The 12,006-nt window shown below is 42.6% G+C and overlaps 1 protein-coding gene across 2 annotated transcripts in view; it reads right to left on the bottom strand.

The window, feature by feature from the left end:
• sema5ba (sema domain, seven thrombospondin repeats (type 1 and type 1-like), transmembrane domain (TM) and short cytoplasmic domain, (semaphorin) 5Ba) overlaps positions 1–12,006 on the bottom strand; it is a 531,708-nt gene that overhangs the window by 270,615 nt on the left and 249,087 nt on the right. For both annotated transcript variants that reach the window (XM_059967676.1, XM_059967677.1), the window contains one exon: positions 3,754–3,799. In XM_059967676.1, the coding sequence (XP_059823659.1) occupies positions 3,754–3,799 (46 nt within the window). The remainder of the gene's footprint in view (positions 1–3,753; positions 3,800–12,006) is intronic.

Genomic DNA, 12,006 nt, shown 5'->3' with positions numbered 1-12,006 from the left:
AACCTTCTACACTCCAATGAATAGAGACCTAACTTGTTCAACCTTTCTCTGTAACTTAAGTGCTTAAGTGCTTAAGTAACTTAAGTGGTAACATCTTAGTAAATCATCTCTGCACTCTCTCTAATTTATTGATATCTTTCCTATAATTTGGTGACCAGAACTGTACACAATATTCCAAATTTGGCTTTACCAATGCCTTGTTCAATTTTAACATTACATCCCAACTTCTGTACTCAATGCTTTGATTTATAAAGGCCAGCGTTCCAAAAGCCTTCTTCACCACCCTATCTACATGAGATTCCACCTTCAAGGAACTATGCACTGTTATTCCTAGATCTCTCTGTTCCACTGCATTCCTCAATGCCCTACCATTTACTCTGTATGTTCTATTTGGATTATTCCTGCCAAAATGTAGAACCTCACACTTCTCAGCATTAAACTCCATCTGCCAACGTTCAGCCCATTCTTCTAACCGGCATAAATCTCCCTGCAAGCTTTGAAAATCCACCTCATTATCCACAACACCTCCTACCTTAGTATCATCGGCATACTTACTAATCCAATTTACCACCCCATCATCCAGATCATTTATGTATATTACAAACAACATTGGGCCCAAAACAGATCCCTGAGGCACCCCGCTAGTCACCGGCCTCCATCCCGATAAACAATTATCCACCACTACTCTCTGGCATCTCCCATCTAGCCACTGTTGAATCCATTTTATTACTCCAGCATTAATACCTAACGACTGAACCTTCTTAACTAACCTTCCATGTGGAACTTTGTCAAAGGCTTTGCTGAAGTCCATATAGACTACATCCACTGCCTTACCCTCGTCAACATTCCTTGTAACTTCTTCAAAAAATTCAATAAGGTTTGTCAAACATGACCTTCCACGCACAAATCCATGCTGGCTACTCCTAATCAGATCCTGTCTATCCAGATAATTATTAATACTATCTCTAAGAATACTTTCCATTAATTTACCCACCACTGATGTCAAACTGACAGGTCTATAATTGCTAGGCTTACTTCTAGAACCCTTTTTAAACAATGGAACCACATGAGCAATACGCCAATCCTCCGGCACAATCCCCGTTTCTAATGACATCTTAAAGATCTCCGTCAGAGCTCCTGCTATTTCTACACAAACTTCCCTCAAGGTCCTGGGGAATATCCTGTCAGGACCCGGAGATTTATCCACTTTTAAATTTCTTAAAAGCGCCAGTACTTCCACCTCTTTAATTGTCATAGGTTCCATAACTTCCTTACTTGTTTCCCACACCTTACACAATTCAATATCCTTCTCCTTAGTGAATACCGAAGAGAAGAAATCGTTCAAAATCTCTCCCATCTCCCTCGGCTCCACACATAGCTGACCACTCTGATTCTCTAAGGGGCCAATTTTATCCCTCACTATCCTCTTGCTTTTAATATAACTGTAGAAACCTTTCGGATTTACTTTCACCTTATTTGCCAAACCAACCTCGTATCTTCTTTTAGCTTTTCTAATCTCTTTCTTAAGATTCCTTTTACATTCTTTATATTCCTCGAGCAATTCCTTTACTCCATGCTGCCTATATCTATTGTAGACATCCCTCTTTTTCCAAACCAAATTTCTAATATCCCTTGAAAACCATGGTGCTTTCAAACCTTTAACCTTTCCTTTCAACCTAACAGGAACATAAAGATTCTGTACCCTCATAATTTCACCCTTAAATGACCTCCATTTCTCTATTACATCCTTCCCATAAAACAACTTGACCCAACCCACTCTCTCTAAATCCCTTCGCATCTCCTCAAAGTTAGCCTTTCTCCAATCAAAAATCTCAACTCTAGGTCCTGTCCTGTCCTTCTCCATAATTATATTGAAGCTAATGCTATTGTGATCACTGGACCCGAAGTGCTCCCCAACACATACATCTGTCAGCTGACCTATCGCATTCCCTAACAGGAGATCCAACACTGCCCCGTCTCTAGTCGGTACTTCTATGTATTGTTGCAAAAAACTATCCTGCACGCATTTCACAAACCATCCAGCCCTTTTACAGAATGAGCTTCCCAGTCTACGTGTGGAAAATTAATATCTCCCACAATCACCACCTTGTGTTTACCACAAATATCTGCTATCTCCTTACACTTTTGCTCTTCCAACTCACGCTCCCCATTAGGTGGCCTATAATACACTCCTATCAGTGTTATATTGAAGTCTGGAAGGATGTGATTTTAAGGTACTTGGTAGTGTATGATAAGATAGGCCAAAAATCAGCAGATTTTCTCAAAGGGAAACCTTGCTTAACAAATCCCTTTGGAATTCTTTGAGAAAATAAAAGTAGGATAGATAAAGAAGTCAGTGGATGTTTGTTTGGATTTAAAAGGCCTTTGATAATACACATAATGCTGCTTAACAAGGTATTACTGGAAGGGTACTAGCAAGGATAGAGGATTGGCTGACTAGCAGGAGGCAAAGAGTGAAAATAAGCAGGCCTTTTCTGGTTGCCTGTCAGTGACTGGTGGTGTGCTACAGGGGTTAGTGTTGGGACCATTTCCATTCACGTTGTATATCAGTGATTTCGATAAAGGAATGGGTAGCTCTGTGCCTAAGTTTGCAGATGATAAAAAGGTGGCTGGAAGGGCAGGTAGTGTTAAGGAAGCAGTCTGTAGAAGGATGTAAACAGATTGGGGGACATGGCCAAAGAAGTGGCAGATAGAATATAGTGTAGGGAGGTGCATTGTCATGCACTTTGACAGAAGGAATGAAGATGTGGTCTATTTTCTAAATGAAGACAATTTTTTAAAAATCAGGTGCAAAGGAACTTGGGAGAACTGCATGAGGATCCCCTAAAGGTCAACTTGCAAGTTGAGCAGGTGGTAAGGAAAAAAATTCAATGCTGGTATTCACTTCCAGAAGACGAAAGTATAAATGCAAGGATATAATGCTGAGTCTTTATAAGACATTGGGTGGACTGCTTTTGGAGTGTTGTGAGCAGTTTTGGGCCCCTATCTTAGAAAAGATGTGCTGGCATTGGAGAAGGTCCAGAAAGAGTTCATGAGAATGATGCCAAGAATGAAAGGGTTAACATGTTAGGACTGTTTGATAGTTCTGCACCTGTACTTGCCAGAGTTTTAGAAGAATGAGGGGGGATCTCATTGAAACTTTTCGAACACTGAAAGGCCTAGACAGAGTAGATGTGGAGAGGATGTTTCCTATAGTGGATAAGTCGAGGACCAGAGGGTACAGTTTCAGATTAGAGGGATGTCTATTTATAACAGTAATAAGGAGGAATGCCTTTAGCCAGAGGGTAGTGAATCTGTGGAATTCATTGCCACAAATGGCTCTGTAAGTCAAGTCACTGAGCATATTTAAAGTGGAGGTTGACAGGTTCTTGATTAGTCAAGGCATCAAAGGTTATGGGAAGAAGGCAGGAGAATAGGGTTGAGAGGGATAATAAAACAGCCCTGATGGAATGTTGAAGCAGCCTCAAAGGGCTGAATGGCCTAATTCTGCTCCTACAGCTTGCGGACTCAGCAAAGTCGGGGCCAACCATCAAAGATGAGACCTCCCTCTACCAGTGTGGCTTATTGACAACTGTGCTCCAAAGCTACAAGCTTGAGGTGCTTGAACGTACTGCATGCAAACATTCTAACTAAGACTTTAATGCAATCATTTTTGGTGAGGCAGAAAATGAATGGATTTTCCTTTTTAATATACAAAACCTTCGACAAGCTATGAGAGTAAATGGAACTTACCTGTATAAGAGAGACATTGTTGAGTGTGAGACGGAAGAGGTAGTTTCTGAAAAAGACAGTGACATATCAGCCTACTGGCAAATCAGATTATCACCCAATATTTAATGATTATTCAGCTTTCCCCAATTTTTAAAAATTTTATTTTACTTAGAAATGCAACATGGTAACAGGCCCTACCAGCCCAATTATACCTATTTGAAAGTTAACCTACTAACCTGTACTTCTTTGGAATGTGGGGGAAAACTGGAGCACCCAAGGGAAAACCCACCCACTCGGACTGTCAAAACTATAAGCTTTCACAGGCTGTGACAGGAATAGAACCTGTTCACTGGTGTGGTAATGACACTATGCTAACCATTACTCCACCGTGCTGCCTTAAACTGTAATTCTACAATCAGTATAGCATTGAAGTTGCATTGGAAAATTCACTCTGTGCAAAGGCAAGTGAAATTCTAGCTCATTAAACAATATAGCAAGAGAAAGAAAGATTTTTGGTGTACAATAATACTTACATTCATAAAATATTTCATGTAATACACAAAAGACACAAGAGTCTTATCAAATGATATTTGGGTAACATTTCATCCAGAGGATAAGGCAGCACCATAGTGTACTTGAGGCTCCAGCCTCATAAATCCAATGACCCACATTCAATCCTGAAAATGTGTGATTTTTGTGTAATTGTTGCAAATTCTCTCTGCTCATTTGCTCCCACATCCATAGGACATCTGGGCTGAAAGTTTAATTAGCCACTGTAAATTGCTCTTGTGATCAAACAGTAGAATCTGGGTGGAAGGGGTTACAGTTCCTAAGGCAGCAAAGGTTTTGGATAGAAGGCTGGGGAATGGGTTTGAGAGGGAAACTAAACCAGCTACAATCAAATGGCTGACCAGACACGATAGGCCAAATGGCCTAATTCTGCTCCTATGCTTTATGGTCTAATTAAAAGAAACACAGGGAGAATGAAACAGGAATCATGTCAGATTAGTGTAAAATGATTTCAGTATGAACTTGGCAGACAGAAGAGCTAGTTTCCATGGAGTATGAGTTTATTACTCTATTTCTATAAAGATAATGTTGGAACTGTACAGTGCCACCAATCAGGGTTCAATTCCCACCCCCTGTCTGTAAGGAGTTTGTACATTATCTCTGTGACCATGTGGCTTTCCCCTAGGCACTCCCGTTTCTTCCCACGTTCCAAGGACTACAGAGTAGGGTTACTAAGTTGTGGGCATGCAATGTTGACACTGGAAATGCTCCAACACTTGCAGGCTGTCCCCTGCACATTCCTGCATGTCTTGATATTTAAACATACTTCTGTCTGTGTGACTAAGCACAGTGTGTCCACTTCTGACCATGTGACCAATGACATACTGATGACACCACTTTTGTAGGCAAAATCAAAGGTGGTGATGAATCACCGTATAGATTGAAAATCTGTCCATAACAAGAACCTCTCACTCAATGTCAGCAAGACCAAGGAGCTGATTATTGATTTCAGGAGCAGGAAAGCAGAGGTCCATGAGCCAGTCCTCATTGGAGGATCAGAGGTGGAGAGGGTCAGCTACTTTAAATTCCTCCATGCTACTATTTCAGAGAACTTGTCCTGGGCTCAGCATGCAAGTGCAATTATGAAGAAAGCACGGCAGCGCCTCTACTTCCTTAGGAGGTTGCCAAGATTTGACATGTCATCTAAAACTTTGCCAGACTTCTATAGATGTGTAGTGGAGAGCATCATAGCTTGGTATGGAAACACCAATGCCCTTAAACAGAAAATCCTACAGAAAGTAGTGGACAAGGCTCAGTCCATCACAGGTAAAGCCCTCCCCATTGATGCACCATCAATAACTCATTCTGAGACGTAAAGGCGAGATATTGCCTTTTATTGACTGGAAGAAGGAACAAGCAGTGAGTGACCACCATACTACATCCTGGAGACTGAGAGGCCAGGCTCAGGCCTTGATCGCCTTTATACAGGGGTCTGTGGGAGGAGCCACAGGAGCAGTCAGCAGGGGGCGTGTCCAGGCAGGTATATGTAGTTCACCACACCCACCATTGAGTACATCGACACAGAGCATTATAGCAGGAAAGCATCATCCATTAGCAGGAATCCCCACCACCTAGCAATGATGGCAGCATCATTGCTGCCATCAGGAAGAAGGTACAGGAGCCTCAGGGCTCTCACCACCAGGTTCAAAAACAGTTATTACCCCTCAGCTATCAGGCTCTTGAACCAAAGGGGATAACTTCACTTGCCCCATCACTGGCATTTTCCCACAACCACTTTCAAGGACTTTTCATCTCATATTCTCAATATTTATTGCTCATTTATTATCATTATTTATTTATTTTTGTATTTGCACAGTTTGTTGTATTTTTCACACTAGTTAAATGGCCAATTAAGTGTGGTCTTTCATTGATTCTGTTATGATTATTATTCTATTATTAATTTAATGAGTATGCCCACAAGAAAATGAACTTCAGGGTTGTATATGGTGACATATATGTACTTTGATAATAAATTTTACTTTAAATTTTGATATGTACATGTGACAAATGAATCTAATCTTTATCTTTACCAAAGAACTGATCTGAAAAGGCTAGATCTCAGCGGAAGAGAGCGAGATGGAGAAATTATGAGGTTTTAATTGTGCAAATTACCAAGTTTGGAGTGTTGTGAGTTCCAGTGAATGAGCAAGAGTGTTTATAACAGGGAAACAGTTAAGATTAACAGAAAGTGGTGGTTGCAGAGCAATGGATGGGGTGTAGGAGGAGGGTTGGTGGGGTGTCTGGGAAGTCAATAGAATTTTGTAAGATATCAAGGAGAGAACAATATTAAAGGTTCAAAGTAAATTTAATTTTGAAATACTGTACATATGTCACTGTATACTACCTTAAGATTCATAATATTGCAAGCATTCACAGTAGTTCACAAATGTAAAAGAATCAATGAAAAAGTACACACAAAGACTGACAGCCAAAATGCAAAAAAAGATAAACTGTACAGATACAAAACAACAAATAAATATATAGATAAATAAATAATACTGATGGATAGATAAATAATAATAGTTGTAGAAGCATGAAAGTGAGTCTATGGGCTGTGGAATCAGTTCAGTTGAGGTGAGTGAAGGTATCCACTCTGGTTCAGGAGCCTGATGGTTGAAGGGTAATAACTGCTTCAAAGGAACCAGAGGCTCCAGTATCTCCTTCCCAATGACAGAAGTGAGAAGAGAGCCTGACCTGGATGAGGGGGGTCTCTTGACGATAGATGCTATGTTTTTGTGGTAGTACTCCTTGTGGATGTGGTGGGAACAGTGATATCAGGGCTGCCTCCACTTCATTCCCAGGCACTGGTGTTTCTATACCGGGCCATGAAATACACAGAACTACAAGGATACTGTTGGTGGGGACAAGTTGCAGTGGTTGCATCTCTGGCACCGAGACTGGACCCTCAGCTCAGAACGGAAGGAGGGAAAAGAGAAGAGCAGTAGTGATAGAGGATTCGATAGTTAGGAAGACAGATAACAAGTTCTGTGGAAGAGATCGAGAATCCCGGATGGTCTGTTGCCTCCCTAGTGCCAGGGTCCGCGATATCTCTGATCGAGTTCTCAGTATTCTCAAGAGGGAGGGTGAGCAGCCGGATGTCGTGGTCCATGTAGGGACCAATGAAGTGGAGGAGGTCCTGCAAATAGAAGTTAGGGAGTTAGGTGCAAAGTTGAAGTACAGGACCTCCAGGGTTGCAATCTCAGGATTGCTACCCATGCCACGTGCTAGTGAGGCCAGAAATAGGAAGATAATGCAGCTAAATACTTGGCTAAGGAATTGGTGCAGGAGGGAGGGCTTCATGTTTCTGGACAATTGGGCCTTGTTCCAGGGAACATGGGACCTGTTCTGATGGGACGGATTGCGCCTGAACTGGAAGGGGACTAATATCCTTGCAGGAAGGTTTGCTAGTGCTGCTCCGGGGGGGGGGGGGGTTTAAACTAGATTTGCAGGGGGAGGGGAACCAGAGCATTAGAGCAGATAGTGAGTTGGAGGAGGATAAAGGTCATGTGAGATCTGCAAGTATGGAGTAAAGTATGGAGTATGCATGGAGTAAAGCCAGGTCTAACATATAAAGAGGTTTTGAGGAAAGAGAAACAGAATGAAGGGTGTAAAGGTAGTAAGGTAGAAGGGCTAAAGTGTGTGTACTTCAATGCAAGAAGCATCAGGAACAAAGGTGATGAACTGAGAGATTGGATACATACATGGAATCTCAATATTCCTGGACTTCAGTGCTTTAAAAGGGATAGAGAGGTGGGAAAGGGGGAGGAGGGGTGGCATTACTGGTCAGGGATACTATTACAGCTACAGAAAGGGTGGGTAATATAGCAGGATCCTCTTTTGAGTCAGTATGGATAGAAGTCAGGAACAGGAAGGGAGTAGTTACTCTACTGGGGGTATTCTATAGGCTCCCTGGTAGCAGCAGAGAAACCGAGGAGCAGATTGGGAGGCAGATTTTGGAAAGGTGCAAAAATAACAGGGTTGTTATCATGGGTGACTTTAACTTCCCGAATGTTGATAGGCACCTGATTAGTTCCAATGGTTTAGATGGGACAGAGCATGTTAAGTGTGTCCAGGACGGGTTCCTGTCACAGTATGTTAACAGGCCAACTAGGGGGAATGTCACACTAGATCTAATATTAGGTAACAAACCGGGTCAGCTCACAGATCTCACAGTGGGTGAGCATCTGGGGGACAATGACCACTGCTCCCTGGCCTTTAACATTATCATGGAAAAGGATAGAATCAGAGAGGACAGGAAAATTTTTAATTGGGGAAGGGCAAATTATGAGGCTATAAGGCTAGAACTTGCGGGTGTAAATTGGGATGATGTTTTTGCAGGGAAATGTACTATGGACATGTGGTCAATGTTTAGGGATCTCTTGCAGGATGTTAGGGATAAATATGTCCTGGTGAGGAAGATTAAGAATGGTAGGGTGAAGGAACCATGGGTGACAAGTGAGGTGGATTATCTAGTCAGGTGGAAGAAGGCAGCATACATGAGGTTTAGAAAGTAAGGATCAGATGGGTCTATTGAGGAATATAGGGTAGCAAGAAAGGAGCTTAAGAAAGGGCTGAGAAGAGCAAGAAGGGGGCATGAGAAGGCCTTGGCGAGTAGGGTAAAGGAAAACCCCAAGGCATTCTTCAATTATGTGAAGAACAAAAAGATGACAGGAGTGAAGGTAGGACTGATTAGAGATAAAGTGGGAAGATGTGCCTAGAGGCTGTGGAAGTCAGCGAGGTCCTCAATGAATACTTCTCTTCGGTATTCATCAATGAGAGGGAACTTGATGACAGTGAGGACAATATGAGTGAGGTTGACGTTCTGGAGCATGTTGATATTGAGGGAGAGGAGGAGTTGGAGTTGTTAAAATACATTAGGATCGATAAGTCCCCGGGGCCTGACGGATTATTCCTCAGGCTGCTCCACGAGGCAAGGGGAGAGATTGCTGACCCTCTGGCTAGGACCTTTATGTCCTCGTTGTCCACAAGAATGGTACTGGAGGATTGGATGGAGACCAATGTTGTCCCCTTGTTCAGAAAAGGTAGTAGGGATAGTCCGGGTAATTATAGATCAGTGAGCCTTACGTCTGTGGTGGGAAAGCTGTTGGGAAAGATTCTTAGAGATAGGATCTATGGGCATTTAGAGAATCATGGTCTGATCAGGGACAGTCAACATGGCTTTGTGAAGGGCAGATTGTGTCTAACAAGCCTGATAGAGTTATTTGAGGAGGTGACCAGGCATATAGATGAGGGTAGTGCAGTGGATGTGATCTACATGGATTTTAGTAAGGCATTTGCCAAGGTACCACATGGTAGGCTTATTCAGAAAGTCAGAAGGCATGTGATCCAAGGAAATTTGGCCAGGTGGATTCAGAATTGGCTTGCGTGCAGAAAGCAGAGGGTCGTGGTCGAGGGAGTACATTCAGATTGGAGGGTTGTGACTAGTGGTGACCCACAAGGATCTGTTCTGGGACCACTACTTTTAGTGATTTTTATTAACGACCTGGATGTGGGGGTGGAAGGGTGGATTGGCAAGTTTGCAGATGACACAAAGGTTGGTGGTGTTGTAGATAGTGTAGAGGATTGTCGAGGATTGCAGAGAGACATTGTTAGGATGCAGAAGTGGACTGAGAAGTGGCAAATGAAGTTCAACTCAGAGAAGTGTGAGGTGGTACACTTTGGAAGGACAAACTCCAAGGCAGAGTGCAAAGTAAATGGTAAGATACTTGGTAGTGTGGAGGAGCAGAGGGATCTGGGGGTATACATCCGCAGATCCCTGACAGTTGCCTCACAGGTAGATAGGGTTTTATAAGAAAGCTTATGGGGTGTTAGCTTTCATAAGTCGAGGGATAGAATTTAAAAGATGCGATGTAATGATGCAGCTCTATAAAACTCTAGTTAGGCCATACTTGAAGTACTGTGTCCAGTTCTGGTCACCTCAGTATAGGAAGGATGTGGAAGCATTGGAAAGGGTACAGAGGAGATTTACTAGGATGCTGCCTGGTTTAGAGAGTATGATTATGATCAGAGATTAAGGGAGCTAGGGCTTTCCTCTCTGGAGAGTAGGAGGATGAGAGGAGACATGATAGAAGTATACAAGATATTAAGAGGAATAGACAGAGTGGACAGCCAACACCTCTTCTCCAGGGCACCATTGCTCAGTACAAGAGGACATGGCTTTAAGCTAAGGGGTGGAAAGTTCAAGGGGGATATTGTGGAGTGCACTGCCTGAGTCAGTGGTGGAGGCAGATACACTAGAGAAGTTTAAGAGACTACTAGACAGGTATATGGAGGAATTTAAGGTGGAGTGTTATATGGGGGGGGGCAGGGTTTAAAGGTCGGCACAACTTTGTGGGTCGAGAGCCTGTACTGTGCCTGCATTGCTCTTTGTTCTTTGAAGTAGCATGATTGGAATAAGCGAGAGAGTGCACCCACAGCACTGGGAAGAAGAAAAGCAGAAAACTGTGCAAAAGCACAGCAGAAAGAAATGAATGAAGTGCTCGGTTGTGGTCACCTCATTGCAAGGAGGATGTGGAGGAGAAGGTGCAGAGGATGCTGCCTGGATCAGAGAGCATGTCTTATGAAGATAGGGTGAAGGAGCTGGGGTTATTGTGTGGTTATATACATAAGAAGAATAAGAGGTGTCTTGATAGAGGTGGCCAAGGTGATAAAGGATGGTGAGTGCACAACCAGAGACTTTTTTTCCCAGCAGGTGGCTAATACAATGGGTATAATGTTAAGGTGACAGATCGAAATTATAGGGGAGATATCAGAGATAAGGTTTTACACTAAGAGTGGTAGATGCATGGAATTTCCTGATGGTAGTGGTAGATACATTAGGAGAATTTCAGATAAGCACATGGATGAAAGAAAGTTGGAGGGCTATGTGAGAAGGAAAGGGTTGAGTGATATTAGAGCAGTTTAAAAGGTCAGCACAATATCGTGGACCGAAAGGCCTGTTGTACGGTTCTATGTTCTAAAAAAAAGGAGAAAAGAGGAAGAAATGGAGCAAGAAGATACGAAAGATGGGGGTTAGTGGAAGAAACAGAAACTGAACAATAGTGTCAGACCTGCAGAGGGATTGGGAGAGAAAGCAGTCAAAATTGCAGAGATAAGAAAAAGTAGAGAATAAATAGAGAAAGAAAGATATCAAACAGTAAATTAAGTTGCCAGGAAATTAGAACAGACATGTTCAAACAGCACCAGTTAAACTATGCCATCTGATAATAAGGCTCCCGGGATCATTACAGAAAGATAAACCACTCAGAAAAGTGGAATCACCATCTGATGAAGTTGTTGATTAGATGCCTATGTAATTGGCAGGTTTCCTGTTTCCAGTACCAATGGATGAAAGTGGTTCCTTATTTTTAAGAGGCTGCTTAACAATGGGGAAACAACTGTGAGAAGGGTATCATTTTATTCAAATTTCTCCCCTGGTGACTATTTTTGTCAGAGATGTCTCTTGAAATTATTTTGTCAGCGATGTTCTGTCAAACATCTTAGATAGATGAAAAGTTCCCCTGACCCTCGGGCCACAGTTCACCGTGCTGTGCCAGTCTTGTTATAGATTGCCGCAGCAAAGATGGTGGAGAGGGTTGCCTGGAATAACAATTATTGAAATATGTTGCACAGGAATAAGCCCTTTACATTCACCCTCCCTCCCCACCACATTCCTCACCTGGTCTCACCTATCACCGGCCACCT

Source organism: Hypanus sabinus, chromosome 4 (genome assembly GCF_030144855.1).
Source record: "Hypanus sabinus isolate sHypSab1 chromosome 4, sHypSab1.hap1, whole genome shotgun sequence".
NCBI classification, from domain to species: Eukaryota; Metazoa; Chordata; class Chondrichthyes; order Myliobatiformes; family Dasyatidae; genus Hypanus; species Hypanus sabinus.
Note: the sequence above shows the minus strand (reverse complement) of the source record. Positions and strands in the feature narration are given on the sequence as shown.